The sequence below is a fragment of the Condylura cristata genome, unplaced genomic scaffold, assembly GCF_000260355.1.
Source record: "Condylura cristata isolate star-nosed mole 26May11 unplaced genomic scaffold, ConCri1.0 scaffold00008, whole genome shotgun sequence".
Taxonomy (NCBI): Eukaryota; Metazoa; Chordata; class Mammalia; order Eulipotyphla; family Talpidae; genus Condylura; species Condylura cristata.
In genome coordinates, this window is record NW_004567109.1 from 27566551 (window position 1) to 27584164 (window position 17614).

General features: G+C 44.4%; 1 protein-coding gene across 6 annotated transcripts in view; it reads left to right on the top strand.

Annotated features, from left to right (window-relative positions):
* Positions 1 to 16461, top strand: part of ELAVL4 (ELAV like neuron-specific RNA binding protein 4) — a 126917-nt gene extending 110456 nt beyond the window's left edge. For 4 of the 6 annotated variants that reach the window (XM_012722280.1, XM_004678985.2, XM_012722281.1 and 1 more), the window contains exons 4-7: positions 7074 to 7227; positions 8782 to 9007; positions 10592 to 10630; positions 13459 to 16461. In XM_012722280.1, coding sequence (XP_012577734.1) covers positions 7074 to 7227; positions 8782 to 9007; positions 10592 to 10630; positions 13459 to 13828 — 789 coding nt within the window. In that variant the 3' untranslated portion in view covers positions 13829 to 16461. The remainder of the gene's footprint in view (positions 1 to 7073; positions 7228 to 8781; positions 9008 to 10591; positions 10631 to 13458) is intronic. The other 2 variants (XM_012722282.1, XM_004678984.2) reach the window with 1 other exon arrangement.
* The last annotated feature ends 1153 nt before the right edge of the window (positions 16462 to 17614 follow it).

The window sequence follows — 17614 nt, forward strand, 5'->3', positions numbered from 1 at the left end:
TGCGGTGTTAAACCTTTCATTGCAATTCAGAGAGCATTTAGGGAGCAACAGCCCTCGACTTTGAGACTAGTTGCCACAAGAGTCCGACGAGACCACCAGAATGTTCGGACTGCTCGAGCAGCTAAGGAATTAGCACAGATGGCTGTGATGGGTGGCAGGGTGTGACAGTGCTGTCACTGACATGTGCACTGTCTATAGAGCTGAAGAAGAGAGTAGTGACTTATGTCTGGGCCTCATGGAGGAGGCCATGTGCCGGGATGGCCTGGAAGGATGGGCATAATTTCATTTTGCTGGGGTGGTGCTCAAACAGCAACAACAAAGACACGGAAGTGGAAACCCTCAGTACGTATTCAGAGAACTGAGTTTTTTGTGTGAATTGAAGCATAGGGTACATGCTTCCAGACTCCAGAGGGTCCTGAATGCTCAGGTAAGGAGTTTGAATTTGTGTCACAAGGTGCTGGAGAACTGTGGAGGGTTTTGAACAGGGAAAGAGAGTAGTCACAATCAGCACTCACTAGAAATGCTACTGTCAGGTTCTGCCCGTAATAAAGCAATATCAAGTATCAAGTGGTGCTGGGAAGAGTGTGAGGGGTGGGGCCATAGAGGAGGACATGTGTCCTGCCCATGGCAGGCAGGGCTGGTGCCACAGACAGAGTGATAAATCCGTCTCACAACCAATGCTGATGATTGCAGGCAGCAGCTAACTTCCATGGTCTGTGCCTGCCCCTAGGGGAGGATTGGAAGTCCCCGAGAGGGTTTCTGCTAGAAGGCCCTGGAAGCACCAGTGTCTGTTTCCTGCTGCCATCTTCCTGGGCTCTTTGGAGTGAATGTCCCCCAGGGATCTGTGTGCTCTGGGGAGTTTGTACTCAGAGAGGAGGGTGTTACAACAGATTGGGGGAAGTGTGCAACCCATCCTTGGAAATGATCAGTCTCTGTGTGTGTTTCCTCTGCTAGACTGACAGCCCTACATATCCGAGACTGCTGCATTCATCTCTGCACCTCCAGTGTCTAGCATAAGGCCTGGTGACACAGCAGTCATGTCAAAGCTGCTATTGATTGTGTTTTTACTATATGCCAGGCATTGTCCCTTCGAGTCACTAGTTTAATCCTTGACAGCACAATGAGAAAACTAACTATGTTATAAGTGATGTTGCTCAGAAAGATTAACTGACTTATCCCAAGGTTGCACAGCTAGTAAGGGATTTAAATCCTCATCTTTCCAATCCAAAGCCCTACTCATCACTTCTGCCTTCTTCCATTCCCAGACTAGAATGGAATTCAGTTAAAATAAAGTGACCGAGAACTTGCAGTGCTGATGCTCTGGCTAGCATCTGTTAGTGAGACCCACAGGGCAGGATGGTGAGTTGATGTTTGCAGCTAGAACAGAAATAGAAGAAGGATGGAAACTGGGCAGGGGGTGGGGGGTGGGAATGGTGGTGCAAGTTTGAAACTCAATGGAAGGAAAAAACCTTCCGACTATCATAGCTGGTGACCAGCCGTGGGGAACGCCTCAGGAAGCTGTGAGCTTCTTGTTCTTGGAAATGTGTGACGTGGGTAGCTGCTGTCTTAGTTCCTTTTATGAAGTTGTGTGGTTGTGGTCACTTCCAGCATCAAGTTTCTGGGAAGCAGATTTCAAGGATATGTTTTCGGCTGGGTCACCAGTGTCACCTGTCACCTTCATTTCACTTACCCTGAACTATGGTCATAGAGACAGCAGTTTTGTGACCAAAATGCCTAACTCATGAAAACATCCACTCAGCAATAGATACTCTTACTGTCATCCTGAGGGGCTCAACAAAAGATGCCCATTTTCCACATCTAAGGTCTAAACCCACTTAGAAGACCAAAGAGAAAAGCCTATGGACTCCAAGGTCCCGTTCACTGCTGACTAAGACTTAAATGGATCCATGGACACAGTGACACCACCACCACCCCCCACTTGGACAGACTGACACTCCCTCTCAAGGATGCTGTAGACTCCAAGCCTGCCCATGTGAGGCAAAACCTGTTCCCATGGAATGTAGCTCCTGGAACAGATAATGCTTCGGGCCCCCGCAGGGAGGAAGCATGGCCGCTCAGTCGCCCATGTCTTTCATTGAAGCCTGTTCAGAATGGCCACACCATGCTGCCTGGAGAGAAGTGGGGGGAAAGGCTCAGACAACTATTCTGGGTCTCCTTCAACGAAGAAGGAAACTGGGGTGGAAAGTCAGGACTCCTCTGCCAGGAACAGCCCCTCCTTATACTCCTTGTTTGTCACCTTACTCCTCTCATCAGTTGTGAAGCAGAAACACTCCTAGCACCCAGCACAGGGCCTGGCACATGGTAGGTGTTCAGGAAGGGGGGCAGTGATGAAACTCTCATCTTCTGATGCACCTGTTATCCAAAGGAGCCCCTTCCAGGGAGGACAGCCCCTTCCAGTCTTGTCTTCAGAGAGTCTGCAGTCATGCAACCATCTCTCACCTACCCAAAATGGTGCTTTTGCCATGTTGCCCAAACCTCTCGTTCTTGTATCATGGTCCATCAGACAAGGAGCGAGATGTTGCCAGATGACCCAGGACATGCTGCCCCTCCCCTCCCATCCAAGCCAAGCCCTGAACAGGTGAAGGAACCTGTGTGTGCTGTGTGGGCGGGGCAGCCCTCAGCCAGGGAGCTACTGCTCCATCTGTGGCAGGCAACCCAAGGGAGAATCACTGGGAGCAACACTGTAAGTCACTTTGGAAAATGAAGTGGAGATGGCAGTGGGATCAGGCAGTGACAAGGCCAGGGGTGGTCCAGATGCCACCAGGCTGGAGCAGAAGGACGGTGCCTTCACTAGCACTCTGGTCGAGTTCCAAATGGCTGCTCACCTGGTGACATTGGGAGATGTGTACAGTGGGCCGTACATCCCCTAGCTGACCCACATAGGTCTGGGCACTCATCACTACTCTTTACTAAGTATCTAAAAAGTTCTAGGCATGTGCTGGACACATTAAATCTACTAATCTTAATTTTTACAATGGCCTGTCAAGGGCAGCTGCCAGTAAACAAACTGAGACTTACCGAGTTCAATTACTTGCTCAGGTTCACATAGCTAGTGAGGACTAGGATTGGCCCAGAGGCAGGGATTGTAATCTCGTCCAGCCCCGCCTTGCAGAGGGCTGTGATGTGCTGGCCAGGAGGGGGAGGTTAGAGGGACCAGGGGACTGCAAATCTTCGCTTGAGATCGTCTGTGAAGTCAGCCATCCAGACCACCGTAAGCCAGAGAGGAGTGCTGTGTAGTGCTGTGCTGAGCTACAGAGTAAGATCAGTGGTGGCCTAGAAACGCCAGTCTTGTCTTCAGAGAGTCTGCATGAGTGACGCAAACCTGGGCTGAGGCACAGGGCTCCCTAGGGCACTGCCTCCAGCGCTCGAAGCCCCCAGCTCTAGGCCACTGGCTCAGTGGGCCTAATAAGCCAGAGCTGCCTGTCTCTCTGCAAGTCAGTGATGTGTTAGGAGTGTTTCAACCAAGTAGAGGACCGGACGCCCATTGTCAGTTACTCAATGAGGATTTAACGCCCATTGTCAGCTACTCAGTGAGGATTTAATAACTGTGTAAGGAAATTTGGGAAGTTTGTACACTGAAATGAGAATTTCGATATGGAATGCGGGAAGATCCTTTTTCTGTCACGTTTGCCTACTCCTGCTTCTACAGGTTTCTGGGCCATGGGGAGTAAGAGAACAAATAGACTTCAGGTTCCAAACTCAAGCCAGGAGTTAAGCTTGATGGAGAATCATCTGGTGCTGTGCACCTTTGGATTTGTGGCTGCTCCGTGGCTGGGGTCTGTCTCTGGGGGAACAGCCACGGTACTTCTCCCTGGCTGAGATTCTGACTCGGTCAGTCATCGTTGGGGGAAGTGCTTTTGCTTCATGTTATCAATTTTCCAATCCAACTAGGTCTGACTCACCCTGTCCCCCTATGTATCCCAGTTCTGGTTGTCCAGGACTAATATGAGAATCAAGATCATCATTATCCTTTTTTTTTTTTAAGATTTATTTATTTATTCATACAGAACTGGGGTACAGGCCAGAGGTACAGGGGTGGTGAGAGGCTTCACCAGAGGCAGAGTGGGGAGCAGAACAGGCAGATCAATGAAGTACACTGCTGAGGGGAGCAGCAGGCAGGTCAGGAGAGGTCTGCCACGCCATGTGGTCACCTCCAGGGCAGGCGGGAATCGAACTCATGCGGAAGTGGCTTTAGCTTCTCAGTGCTGTGCTTCAACCTGCTGTGCCACCAGGGAGGGCTGATCATCACTGTCCTTTATGTGTCTATAGGTTCTCACCCTTGACCTTCACCATCTCACCTGTCTTCACACCAGAGGAAGGTCATCATCAAGTCACCATCCCTGACCCCTCCACACACCGTCACACACTGGGTCACCCCTACGTTTACCATGACTATCTCCCTCTAACCCTTAATTAAACATCAGCCTCTCTGTGTTACAGTCACACCAATGCATAGCCCTGGTCCAGTACACATCTTGCGACATTGTGATAATTGGTTGATATGTATCCTTATCCTTCCTTCCGTTCAACTAATTTATTGAGTACTTCCTGTTGCCATTTCCCCTACTGGATGTGGAGGTTCTTTACAGAAAGAAATCGTGCATTGTTCTTGGTCTCTTGTTGGGTTTATATCCCTAGCTTCTAGCATTGTGCTTGGCTCAGGAAATATTTGCTAAGACCTCTAGGTAGTAGCTAATCTTAGAACAATCTAGTCTAATCCTTCCAACCCCAGATACGAGAAAATGGGAAACTTGTCCCTTAGTTCTTAACTTAGTGGGGAAGCATAACTGTGATTCTGGATACTTAACTCTCCATGATCCCCCTAAATGGAGTATTCCCAAAGGCCCATGAATGCCAGCATCCTTCACTAGATCTATGAGTGTGTCTCCAGTCTTTTAGTAGGTGTTGAGTACCCTGTGGTTATCAGGATCTGAGGTGGGAGCTAGAGCCATAGAGATGAGTAACATACACCACCCACACATGCAACCCATGACCTCAAAGAACTCAGCAGATAGCTGGAGAAATGTTGAATCAGAATGGGTTAAGAGTCATGGATACAATTCATAAAGAGCACTGCCAGGGGGATTTTTAGGAGGAGGTGAGATGAGGGAAAGCTGGCTAGAGAAGGTGAAATTTGAGCTGAATCTCAGAGAGGAACAGGATTTGGACCTGTGGAAGTAAGTGGGAAAGTTTGCCCCACAAGCACAGAGGTAAGAGAGTATGTTGCAGGAGAGCACAAAAGATATTCCGATAATTAGTCAGTAATTGGCAGGGATAAGACAGAGTGACCTTCATTAGCACAGACATATCACTGTATTTCCTACTCCCTATCCATCCCTCCTCATGCCCCAGAAATAGTTCTGCTAGATTATAACCTGAAAGACTTTGTCCTTAAAGGACAAGGGTAGGAAAGACTTGGAGAGCTCAGCACCCTCTCCAGACAGTCATGTGAGGTTCTTGATCCGTCAGCCCCAAATGCACTTACAGGGACCTTCCATGTGAAAACTCCTCTGCCTGTCAGCCATGTGCTGGCAGGGCCTTCCAGAGGCTGCCCGTGGGTTTTTAGAGATACAGACACTGCAGGTGGGCTGCCTTGCTCCACTGGCAGGAGGCGGCCAGCAAGGCAGATTAGTCACTCCACTTTATCTGTTGAGTCAACATCTATTTTTAGGTGTGGAACCCATAACGGGACCTGGCATCTCTGTCATAGAAAGGAAGCGAGCGCCATGATGAGGGGATCTGAGCAGATCCTTCATTCCTCGTGGCCATATCCATTCTCAGACCCAAGGTCCACTTCTTCACTACAGGTTTAGTTCTTCATGCTGAAGGTCTGGTTTAACATGTACGATGCATTTTCACACACTTACTGGTCTCATCCCTATTGTCTTAGCAGGTTTTGTGAATTGGTTATATAAAAGAGATAAAACTCCCAAATGAAAAACGCTAAGGCATTAGGTCCCTTCCTGTCCAATGTTGTCAGATGTGCGCTGAAATGACTGTTTTCATCATCTATTCTGAGCCATAACCGCCCCAGAAATAGCTTTAGCAGGAAAGCGCTTTTGTTAGACTAGCTGTAAATTATATTTCAAATGTCTGATGTTGTTTTCTTAAAAAATAAATAAATAAGTAAATGAAAGTCTAAAATTAATGACTGCTGGGGTTTGCTTTGCTTATGTGTACTGCTACAGATTTGGCTTCTTGCAGATGGAATTTCAGATCTGTTTACACTTCTGTGTTAGCTTTTTTGGGGAAAAAAGCAGTTGGGAGATCTGGGAGGACAAATTTACAAAGTCGAACTTATAACCATCGATGAGACGTACTCCTCTCCCCCACTGCCCTCTCCCACCCGTCTTTCCGCTGTGCCCTCATTTTGTTTATTGTGGCTTTTATCTGCTCCGCCTCAGAGTTAGAAGGCAACTGGTTCTTGCAGATGTTTTGACAAGGCCACATATCCAGTTTCGCAAGCAGATGTTCATTCAGCCCCATCTCACCAGCACTTTGTCATTCGGCGAGAGCAGACCTGTGGGAACAGATTGCAACAACACAAATAGGAAATAAAAAAATCTTGTAGAGAACCTGATCGCTTTTATGTGTTCGAGACAGGGTTGGGGGTGGGGAGGACAGCAAGGAGAGAAATGTGCAGAGCAGGATTTCATGAGGTTCCCCCCCCCTTGGGTTTATTCAAAGATTATTATGTGTTGGATCCAGTAAATCATCTACACACCCACATCCAGGAGGTAAATCTTCAGAACTGCACGCGTGGGTAGTTCTGCATTCAACAGCTGCCATACAGTAGCTATTTTGTTCTGCACTTAGAGACCCTTATCTGTGCATTTGTTGTAAGTTCTCATCAACTCTCCTTTTGTTCCTCTCTTGCTGCTCTCCTGATTCTCCTTACTATTACAAGAGTAGCTAAAAAGTTGAACGACCGACTTACACTGACACCACGAGTTACAATGATAGACGTGGTGCTGTCATCTTGGTGGTTGACTCTGTCTCTACTCAGAGGGTGATTGCCTATAATGGATTTAGCTCCTCTTGCCTTTTCCTAGGTCTCTTATGCCCGTCCAAGCTCTGCCTCAATCAGGGATGCTAACCTGTACGTTAGCGGCCTTCCCAAAACCATGACCCAGAAGGAACTGGAGCAGCTTTTCTCACAATATGGCCGTATCATCACCTCGAGAATCCTGGTTGATCAAGTCACAGGTTAAGTGTTTCTTTGTCATTTCTTTCTTTGTCTCGGTGCCCTGTGACCCTTAGGAGCAGGGGGTAATGGTTACCTAAGGCGGAGGTTGTGGGTCATGGGCAGAAAGATTTATGACTTAGAAGAAAGACTTCTTATCAATCAACTGCCCAAATTTAAAATGGGCCATCTAGGGAGGCAGGAGGTCTCCCTCGTGGGAACTGTTCCAGCAGCAGCTAAACTACTTGGCAGGGTTGTAAAGAGGATTCAGGCATCAGGTTGAGAGTGGGACTGTACGACCTTCAAAGTCTCTTTCAACCTTCCACCAAAAAGCATTTCTTTGGTATGTGCAAAGAACCTGTGTGTACAATGCTAGCTCCAGTGATAGATTACAGGGCTAGAGAGAACCTCAAACTGCCTCAGTCACACATGAGGAGACTGAGATCCAAGTGGAGGGATCTGGTGTCCATCCAGTTAGCTAGCAGCAATGCAGCGATATGAAGCCAGGAGCTGGGGCCGTAGTACTTCAGCCATGATAAAGAAAGAAAACCAGGACCTCTCAGTAAGAAATACAGGGCATCTCCAGTCGTATTTTAATAACAAGTGTTTTCCCCTACTCCCAATCTGATCCCAACATAAAACACCCCCTAAGTTTATCATTTGACTCATGCAACAAACCCCCACTCGCTGCCATTCTGCCCCAGACACTGTGCAGAGAGACTCAGGGGACCAGAGATGAAAGAGGCACAGCCCCCACCCCTCCAGGACTCCATTGTCATGAATGACTGGTAGGGGCTGTAGGGGCTGTCTGGTGCTCTCAGAGCTCAAAAGCAGGAGTGCTATTGCTGGTGGGAATTGTTGGGAAGGCTCCATCGAGGAGGCGATATTTGAATAGGGTTTTGGTGGATGACTCAGTTATCTGGCAAGACAGAGCTAGAGCACTCTAGGGAGAAAGGACATAGCCCATTGAAGAACACAGCTGATTTAAAGGAATATCTGACAGTTCAGTATGACTGGAATGAGGCTCAACAGGGCCAGATCATGAGGACATGAAATGCTTCACGGGGAAGTGTGCATTCATCTGTGTGCTGTAGGGTGCTGTGGAGGGGTCTGTGGGTTTTGTGTTATTCTGTTTGGTGAGGGGCAATGAGGATCAAATCCAAGGTATAAATTTGTAAAGGCACATAAAAGGTATAAAAGAGGTCTTTAAAGGGTGTAATGGGGTCAGAGTTTGCTTTTCAAGTAGGTTTCTCAGTTGCTGGGTGTGGAGGGTCTCTGGAAGGACTAGTGACTGGACGGGGTTGATCAGCCATGCAATTCAAGGGTGATAAGGACTGAGTGGGGAATCAGAGGCGGGCTGGACTAGACAGAGGTGAGCAATTCCTGTGCCCCGTGGGTGGAAGGCATCTCTCTGGAGCCATGCTGGCAGCTATACAGGCAGATGTGTTTCGATGGGTGAGAGGTTTGGGGAGTCAGGCCCAGCTACAACCTCCCAGGTGGGCTGACCCCACAGTATGTTCACGGGCCCCAACCCATCTCTTTCAGTTGATTTCTTCATGCTCGTTCTCTTTCTCCAGGAGTATCCAGAGGGGTAGGATTCATCCGCTTTGATAAGAGAATCGAGGCAGAAGAAGCCATCAAAGGGCTGAACGGCCAGAAGCCCAGCGGTGCTACAGAACCGATTACTGTGAAGTTCGCCAACAACCCTAGCCAGAAGTCCAGCCAGGCCCTGCTCTCCCAACTCTACCAGTCTCCCAACCGGCGCTACCCCGGCCCTCTTCACCACCAGGCCCAGAGGTTCAGGTAGGCGCGCCCACCAGGATAGAGCCCTGACGCAGAGCCGGGCAAGGGCTAGGAAGATGTGCAGCCCGGAGGACGGCCAAGGGTAAAGACGCCACTGCCAGGAACCACCCTGCCAGTGCCCCCGAGCCTCGGGGTCCTCTCCTGTAAATGGGGTGATTGGAACAGATGCTCTCTCAAGCCCCTTTCAACTTACCATGTGGTTAAGCTTCAGATTCTTTGGTTGAAACAAAATTTCTGCATCTAACCTAAAAAGAAGGTTTAGTTTTAGCAAGAGTTGGTCCCAGATAAGGGACTACCTTCAGCAGTTTAGACCTAAGGCAGTGACTTTTAATAATTTTTTTTTTAATTAAAAAGGAGGCAGATTCTTGCCAAAGGGAGTGCTCTGGGCTGTGCCCCCTCCTTCTGCAGGTAACTCAGAGGAGGGGTGAGGGGGAAGGTGATGGAATGTGCTCTCTTTTATGTTAACTTATGCTAACTGAGTCAGGGGAGACCAGGAGGAAGATTCTGTCCAAACCTTACTTATGCTCCCTTTCAGGTATCAGCCCTCAGAAGCCCCAGGGTCAGGAGGGCATCCCCTTCTTTTGGGCATTTCAGAAATGCAGGATTTTTCCATGAAGGCAAAGTTAACTGGCCTCCACTGGTGCAAAATAAGAATACTCTTGACCTACCTAGAATCCTGATTATTTTATTCCACCCATGTCCCAACTTCCCTTTCATGAAAGGGTTTTTCTCCTCTGCAAACATCACATGGGGAATAGTAAGACCTTCCATCTGGCCACAGTGAAGAGAAAAATCAGCCTCTGTGTCCTCCTGTGCCCTGTGAATTTGAAATGGTTAATGATTTCATGAAGAGTCCAAGTCATCTAATTTTTATTTTGTGTGAGAGCACATGCAGTATTTATGTAAAAAGCCTTTCCAGCAGGCTGCTAATGGTGGAAACTATGGTTACTACTGGCCCATGGTGTGACTGGCTTGTCCCGGAGTAAAGAACTGAATGTGAGGGAGATTGTAACAGAATGGCAGTGTGCTGAGAGGTGCGTTCAGGTTGTAAATAGTAGACTAATTTTTTAAAATTTTAAAACTCAAATCCTCCCCCTTCCAAAAAAAATGTGTAAGATGTAGCCAATGTAACTAAGCTAAAAGACTCATTCTGCTAAGGACTGTGTGTGTGCGCCTGTGTGCGTGTGTGTATTGTTAATCTGGAAGAGAGACCTTTTTTCACAAGTTTAATTATAACAAAAGGTGAACCACTTAAGATGTCTCCCCTTTTTAACAATTTCACACACAATATAAAATAAAATTCACACAAATGGTTGGAGGGGGGAGGGGGAGGAGGATTGACTCAGACCTTGAAAGAAAGGAGATTCATTAGACACTTGCTTTAAATGCTAGCATTGACCTGAACTTGAATTACTTGTAGTGGGAAGCAGGAAAGAGGGAATCTACCAGTGGATAGACTCCTAAGCACTGGGGAAAGTTGTTGAGCTTTTCTTCTTTGAAAATGGAGCATTCTTATTAATAGTTCCATTGAGCGATCTTGCCATCTGTGAGGCATTAACCCAGAGACCCTCCTTCTCTTTGCAGGCTGGACAATTTGCTTAATATGGCCTATGGCGTAAAGAGGTAATTAAAACTCCACAGATTGCCAGATGTCCGTGTTGGCACAGACTGGGGCTAGAATTTTTTATTTTATTCACTAACTTTACTTTTTTTTTTTTTAATTCTTCCTTTTCCTTCCACCAGCATGTCAAATTCTTAATTTTAATTTCGGACTTCAGTTGGTTTTGTTTCTTTTAGGGCACACAAAGTGTGTTTGTGTGTTTCACTTTTTCTTTTATTTGCAGGTGGGCTTCTCCTATGGTTCAGGTGCCGCAGCTACCAAGCCCTTGATAATCTGGTCCTCGGAACAGCTCCCCTAAGGGGGGAGGCTCCACTCTCTGCCAGCTGATTTTGCAAACTCGCAGAGCAACTGTTTTGCATTAGCAATGCCAAGATTCAGTTAAGAGGGCAGATTCCAGCAAATCAAAATTAGAACATTTTGCTAATCATGGTTGACAATCTTATGATGGTCAGTGGAAAAATTACCAGCCCTAGCCAAAGCATGAATAAATTCCTGGATGACTTTCTGACCTCACACCCACCTCCATGTGCCTTTCAGGGCGCCTCCTGAGAATGAAGGGTATCTGTGTGCACCTCAACCAGGGCTTTCTTTTGTTACAGGTTTTAACGGTTATTATAAATTCTCCCTTGGTTATATGTGTATGTATGTTTTAAACTTGCTGTTTCTTTCATGTAAAGCCTTTCTGTGGGGTTAGGGGCTCAAACAGAGCCAAGGCACTGAGGCAGGGCTCTCTGAATGCAGTCACAAGGGTGTTCCAGACTCAGTCTGAAAACCCAATCTCGGCAAGTGGAGTGCGTGGTGTCACTGTGTCCATGAGATTCCCATATGTGCTTTTGCTAAGCTCCACTGAGCTGCTGGGGACAGAGCATCTTCATCATCCCGCTCAGCAAAGCTGTACGCTTTAATTCCCCTTCCTCCAGTCGAGGGAAAGAGATGTGGTCTTTAATAGCCCGCATCCTACTCCCAGTACGAGGCAGTTCTCCCCACCTGGCCATGCGTGGTAAGTACCCCAGCTCAGCAAGCCCTGCAGACTAGCAGCACATCAGCCTCCTGAATCCCAGTCCAGGCACCAGGGAGCGTAGCCGTGAATTATCTCCTCGTGGCTCACACTGCCTGTCCCCGCGCACTTAACATCTTTCGCAGCTCTCTTCCATACCTTTGCTCCTCTCTAATTTTAGTGAGGGAGCACGGTATTGTGAAGAGAGAAATGCTTGCACCTGGGGGGGCCAGGAAGACACAGCTGCAGCCACTCTCCGTCATCTTCTCCAGCCCCAGACCCCAGGAAGCATCACTAGTTGTTGACAAGCACATTCTCCTTTCCGATAAAGCCCAGATTTGTAGCCAGAATCCTTCCTACCTGCGTGCTCCCCGCAGTGATCACCAGGTAGAGGTGACACCTTTTGGCTGGCCCCGGTGTTGGCTTGACGTCCTGTAAACTGAAAGGGGTCATTTACTGTCAGAGGAGAGAAGGGGTGAGAAGATGATCCTCAGAAATGATGCAAATAGCAAATAGACATGAGCTTGTCCTCAGAATCCACGACTGATGGCTTTTGTTTCTTCTTGTTTTTGTTTATAAGCAAGAGGGCAGGCTGGTTTAGAGAACAGAAATAATGTATTGACGTATGTTTAGCATCGCTGTAGTGGCCATTTAAAAGTCTAAGTTGTGGTTAGATACAGCAGGATTCTTTCGCAAGACTTCCAGCTCTGTTATTTTAAAAACAGCCCCGGATCACACTTTATTCTCTTCCCCAGTTTTTGCTTCCTCTCCTTCTCCTAGCCCCCTCTTCAGGGGTAAAAAACAAAACAAAACAAAAAAACAATTAAATGAAGAGCAAGATACTAGTGTATGGGGGGTCAAAGTCCTTAGATAAGTTTGTCATAAAACATAAATGTTATCAGTACCGTGCTGCTCAAGGCCCTGGTAACCCAGTGGCTTCATCTGAGGCATCCATCACAAATCCCACAGGGATCTATTTTATCAGACAGTAAATAGAATCTGAACAGGTTGTTTTTCTTTTCAAGATTACATGAAAACTGAGATTTTGAAATCCAATACAAAAGTAGTTGTATTCCAGCAAATAACAGTTTTCTGCTTTCCTAATGTGCAGTGATTCACAATACATAAACGCACAAACCACTTGAAATCTTCCCGTGACACTTAGAAATGAATTCTAGATAACATAGCACCAAGAATTCATTTCACTATTGCTTGGGTCTTTTGGAAACTCTTGAATAAATGCTAAATGAAACCTGAACCACCCAGCTGATGGATAAATAGACATGCCTCGTCATTCTCATGCTTCTCTGCAATAATGTCAGGAGAGCTTGACAGCCTTTAGTTGAGGGACTGCAGAGATGGAAGAGTTGAGTATTTTTAGGGCCACCCTAACCTTCCTTAAAAAATAAAATTTTCCAAGCATTCACTTCTACCAATGCTATTCACTTATTAAATCAATAAATATTTATTGAGTGATTTCTATGTGTCACTCTGAGATTCCCATGTGTTCCATTAAATAAATAACATGACAGAACGAGTGAAATAGAGATCCTTCCCCCAACGTGTTTATTATCTTGTGTGTGGGGGGGGAGGGGGGATAGAGTGAAGGGGGATATGCTGAACACATTCTGTTCTAGAGCAACTAGGAGCTGACCGGGGCCTTTCTCTTGGCATGGACATGCCTTAGATCCTTTGATTATTCCCATCAGAAGAAATGCCACAGTCGCTAGGTTTTGCGTTTTGGTTTTTAAACCCTGAAGACTTCCTGCAAACACTCACTCAGCCCTCTGCCCCATGTCTGTGTCTGTGCATCTGTGTGTTATCTGTGGTCAGACTGATGTCTGCACCAGTCCCCCCTTCTGCTTGTCCCCCCAGATTCTCCCCCATCACCATTGATGGCATGACGAGCCTTGTGGGAATGAACATCCCCGGTCACACAGGAACAGGCTGGTGCATCTTTGTCTACAACCTGTCCCCCGATTCTGATGAGAGTGTCCTCTGGCAGCTCTTTGGTCCCTTTGGCGCAGTGAACAATGTCAAGGTCATCCGAGACTTCAACACCAACAAGTGCAAGGGATTCGGCTTTGTGACCATGACCAACTACGACGAGGCGGCTATGGCCATCGCCAGTCTCAACGGGTACCGCCTGGGAGACCGAGTGTTGCAAGTTTCTTTTAAAACCAACAAAGCCCACAAGTCCTGAATTTCCCATCTTTCCTTATTAAAATATATATATAAATATATTCGAACAAAACGCACGCACACACAGACACGTACACACACGTACATACATGCACACGCACACACAAAAGAGAGAGAAACAAACTTTTCAAGGCTTATATTCAACCATGGACTTTATAAGCCAGTGTTGCCTAAGTATTAAAACATTGGATTATCCTGAGGTGTACCAGGAAAGGATTTTATAATGCTTAGAAAAAAAGAAAAAAAAACAAAAAAATATCTTTGATGCATTGAATGTTCTTTCATAGCTGTCGTTGTTGAATATAATATACATAGATAGCGATGTGCAGGGATTTTTACCCAGCCAGCTAACTTTACTACCTTCCTTGAAGGTGGGTCTTTTTAAGATGACCATTCGCTCATTTGAAGAAGAAAAACAAAAAACAAAAAAAAATAAATATAAAAAAACAATTTTTACAAAGTAATGGGATTCAAAGAAAGAAAAAAAAAGATTTTTTCTTTTTTTCTCAAAATGTCGATCCAATCAGATTGGTTAAAAAAAAAAATAATAAAACCCCACACAAATTAAAGAGGAATAATAAAAATTGCAAAAATGAAAAAAACTTTTGCAAATTTTTTTATTTTTCCTTTTTTCTTTTATATCATGTGAACTAAAACAGTCTTCTGTTAGGGGATGGGGGCAAGGGGGATACCTGATGACATTAACAATTTAATAACATTAACATTGTTGCCAAAGAGGTGGTCTCTTTGCTGAAAATGGGTTTCAAGAAAAATCTATTTTTATAAAATATAAAGAATTTTTACAAGAGAATCTGGATTTGAGAAAAAAATATTTTGACTGGCTAATTTAGGGGAAATTGACAACTTTGTCGCGTTCATACTGCACTGGTAACTTTTTAGAGATCAAGATGTGTGTTTTAAACTGGATTCGTAGACTGTTTTTTGAAGGATGGGCTATAAACAGATGATCTTCATATCTTTTCATAGCATGTAATAATAATAAAAACAATTATTAATTACTAGGGGAAAGGAGTGTTCGTTCTACCCAGGGTACCACAGTTCCCCACAGTCAAAACCCAAAAGCAAGGAGATGAGTTGAAAGACAGTTTTTCTTTAAGTCATCAGTATGGGATGTCAGCAGAACAAAAATTAAGAAGATTAATTTTCCTTTGATCTAAAACTTCATTAGTTTGAGCAGTAGGTGCTACGAAATTATTTACATATCTTAGTATCATAGTTAAATGTAATGTGTTTAGGAGAGGAAAACAAAAGATACATTTGCTTTAAATTCATTAAGGAATTTTCAAATTCACTTTGTAGCCCATGCTGATAGAATTGGGCTGTGTTGGTACATTTGAAACACTGTTTATGTTGCTTGAAACACTTATTTATTTAATCGCCGATGTGATGATGCCTATGGCCGAGATCAAATATAGCTAGATTGGCTAGACTACTTATTTGTTTACTTAAACTATGGGAAGAAGCATATTATTGTGTCATTATGTTGTGTGTGTATGTGTATATACAATATAAATATATATATATAAAGTTATTTTTTCTTTGGTTTAATTTATTATAAGTTGTAACACTTGGCTAGTTTTGTTTGTACACGTCTTAAAATGTTTTCTTATGATATTTAAGTGACAGTTAAAGAGGTATCAAGGTAACTTGTGTAGAACTATTGTTTGATATATTGTCATGTTTGTTGTGAATATTTTTTCTTACTGCACAGTAGAAAAATAAAAACCACTGGGTCATTATTTTAATGTAATTCAGATTGGGGAAAACAAAACAGAGCTAAGGGAACAAAATGACTGAGGGAGCATTCTCCCACGTCCACTGATCATTTTAGTACGTTTGTGCTTTGTACGGTTATATATTTAAAACAAAAACAAAACAAAAAAATACAAGGGTTCATGCTCTTCCCTGGGTAATAGAAACAGTTACTCGCTATGCATAATCTAGTTGATAGTTAAATTTGCTATTGCTTTTCTTGTCTTGTTATATAAAATCTTTTCAATACAAGTTTAGTCTTAATGGTAATAAAACGTTATGGTTATTTATAACTTGTGCTTATTTTGTGCGTTTTTTCCCATGCTGAACCCACTAAGTGCATGTAGACAGAACTGTTGTTTTCACACTGAAGAGGCGAACTCTGTAGTAGTAGTCGTAGTGATAGACAGATAGCGAAAACCAGGCTGCATCATAGACTCCTCCTTCAAATTTTTTTTCTGTTTTTTTTTCCTCTTTTTGGTTTTGAAAAATAATTAAAAAACCAGATTTCAGTTCAGAGAACACTCGTTCAACATTCAGGGAAACCTTTTAAAATCACCTGCTATGAATGAACGCAGTTTGCTGGCAAAGTTTTGATGCATTTGCTAAGCATTAGTGGGAAAGGCATGTCAAAATCTCCTCTCTATAACGTGTTCGCTCTTGGGGGAAAAAAAAAAGGAAAAAAAATCTTAGGACCAGGCAGTTGTATACTTTAGTTATAATGAATGACTTCATGTTAATCTTGCTAGTTTAGATGATTTCTGAGGGAAAGTATTGTAAATGTTTTTTTTTCATAATCTTGTTGTGTTTGAATCATTTGTACTTTATCTGTCCAGACAATAAATGAAAGTGTGTAGAATGGATTTGAGCTTCCCAGATTTTTAAATGTGTTCATTCCAACTTTTTTCTGTAGCATCTTCAGATGACCCAATATTTTTATCATTAAACGAGCAAAAAACAAATAGCGTAAAATTCTGTTTTGCAACCTGGCCCCCTCTCTAAGTCAACTCAGCATTCCAAAGTCATTGCCCTAGGTGCATGGTAATAAAAGTGTGGTCTCCAACCAACAGGATCAGCATCACCTGGGAGCTTGTGAAGGCAGATCACCGCTACGTGAGTGTGTGAGGAACAAACACTGCACTAGTTGATAACAAGCCGGCACGTTTGGGCGTTATGCTATATTAGTGTCTGGAAGTCATTTATAAGCACACTCGTGACTGTCTCCAAAAGGAAAGAAGTCACCGCTTGCAGACCATCTGCAAAGTGAGAGGTCCTCTACATTCTTTCACTGGGTCCTCAAGCCTCACTTCACAGATGAGATTGAGGTTCAGTGAGAGTAACCAGAAGTAGTTAGCAAGTTTCCAGCTGGGATTTGGGTTAGAATGTGGCTAGCACCTCAGGGTTGAAATTGCAGAGTTTGAGCACCAAGAGAAAAAGGCCACTTGCATTGGGAGTGGCAGCTAAACAAGAAAGGTCACCTTTATATTCTAGGACTAGTTTTTACTTACAAGTGGCAAATATTTGACTTTCTTACCTTTGAACAGAAACCCTGAGCTAGGATTTAGTCCTACAATATATAAAGAACATGATTGAAATTCAACCTGTGAGGCATAGGGAAACTGCCTAAGGTATCATGAAGTCATATTAAAATATACCCTGAACTTTACAGATGAGCTTTATAGTGATTCCCTGATAAGATCACTCACTTATGATCTACTGTCTATCTTTCATTTTCATTTTCTTACTAATTGAAAGTTCATAATATCCCATAAAACACCACCGTCCATAAACTGACATTTGAAGAAATGCCCCCTCGGAGCCAGATGAAGGAATAGTCAAATTTTCTTCCATTTCTCATTAGCCCTCTTTTTTATTATTATATTAAATTACTTCACTGGTTGGGATAATTAAATTCAGGGCAAAGAATGGGATTTAATTAACCAAGCTAAATATTAAACCTCTAAGTCAGCGTGAACCTCACCTAGTTGAACTTAAAGATTCTTATTTTAGTTTT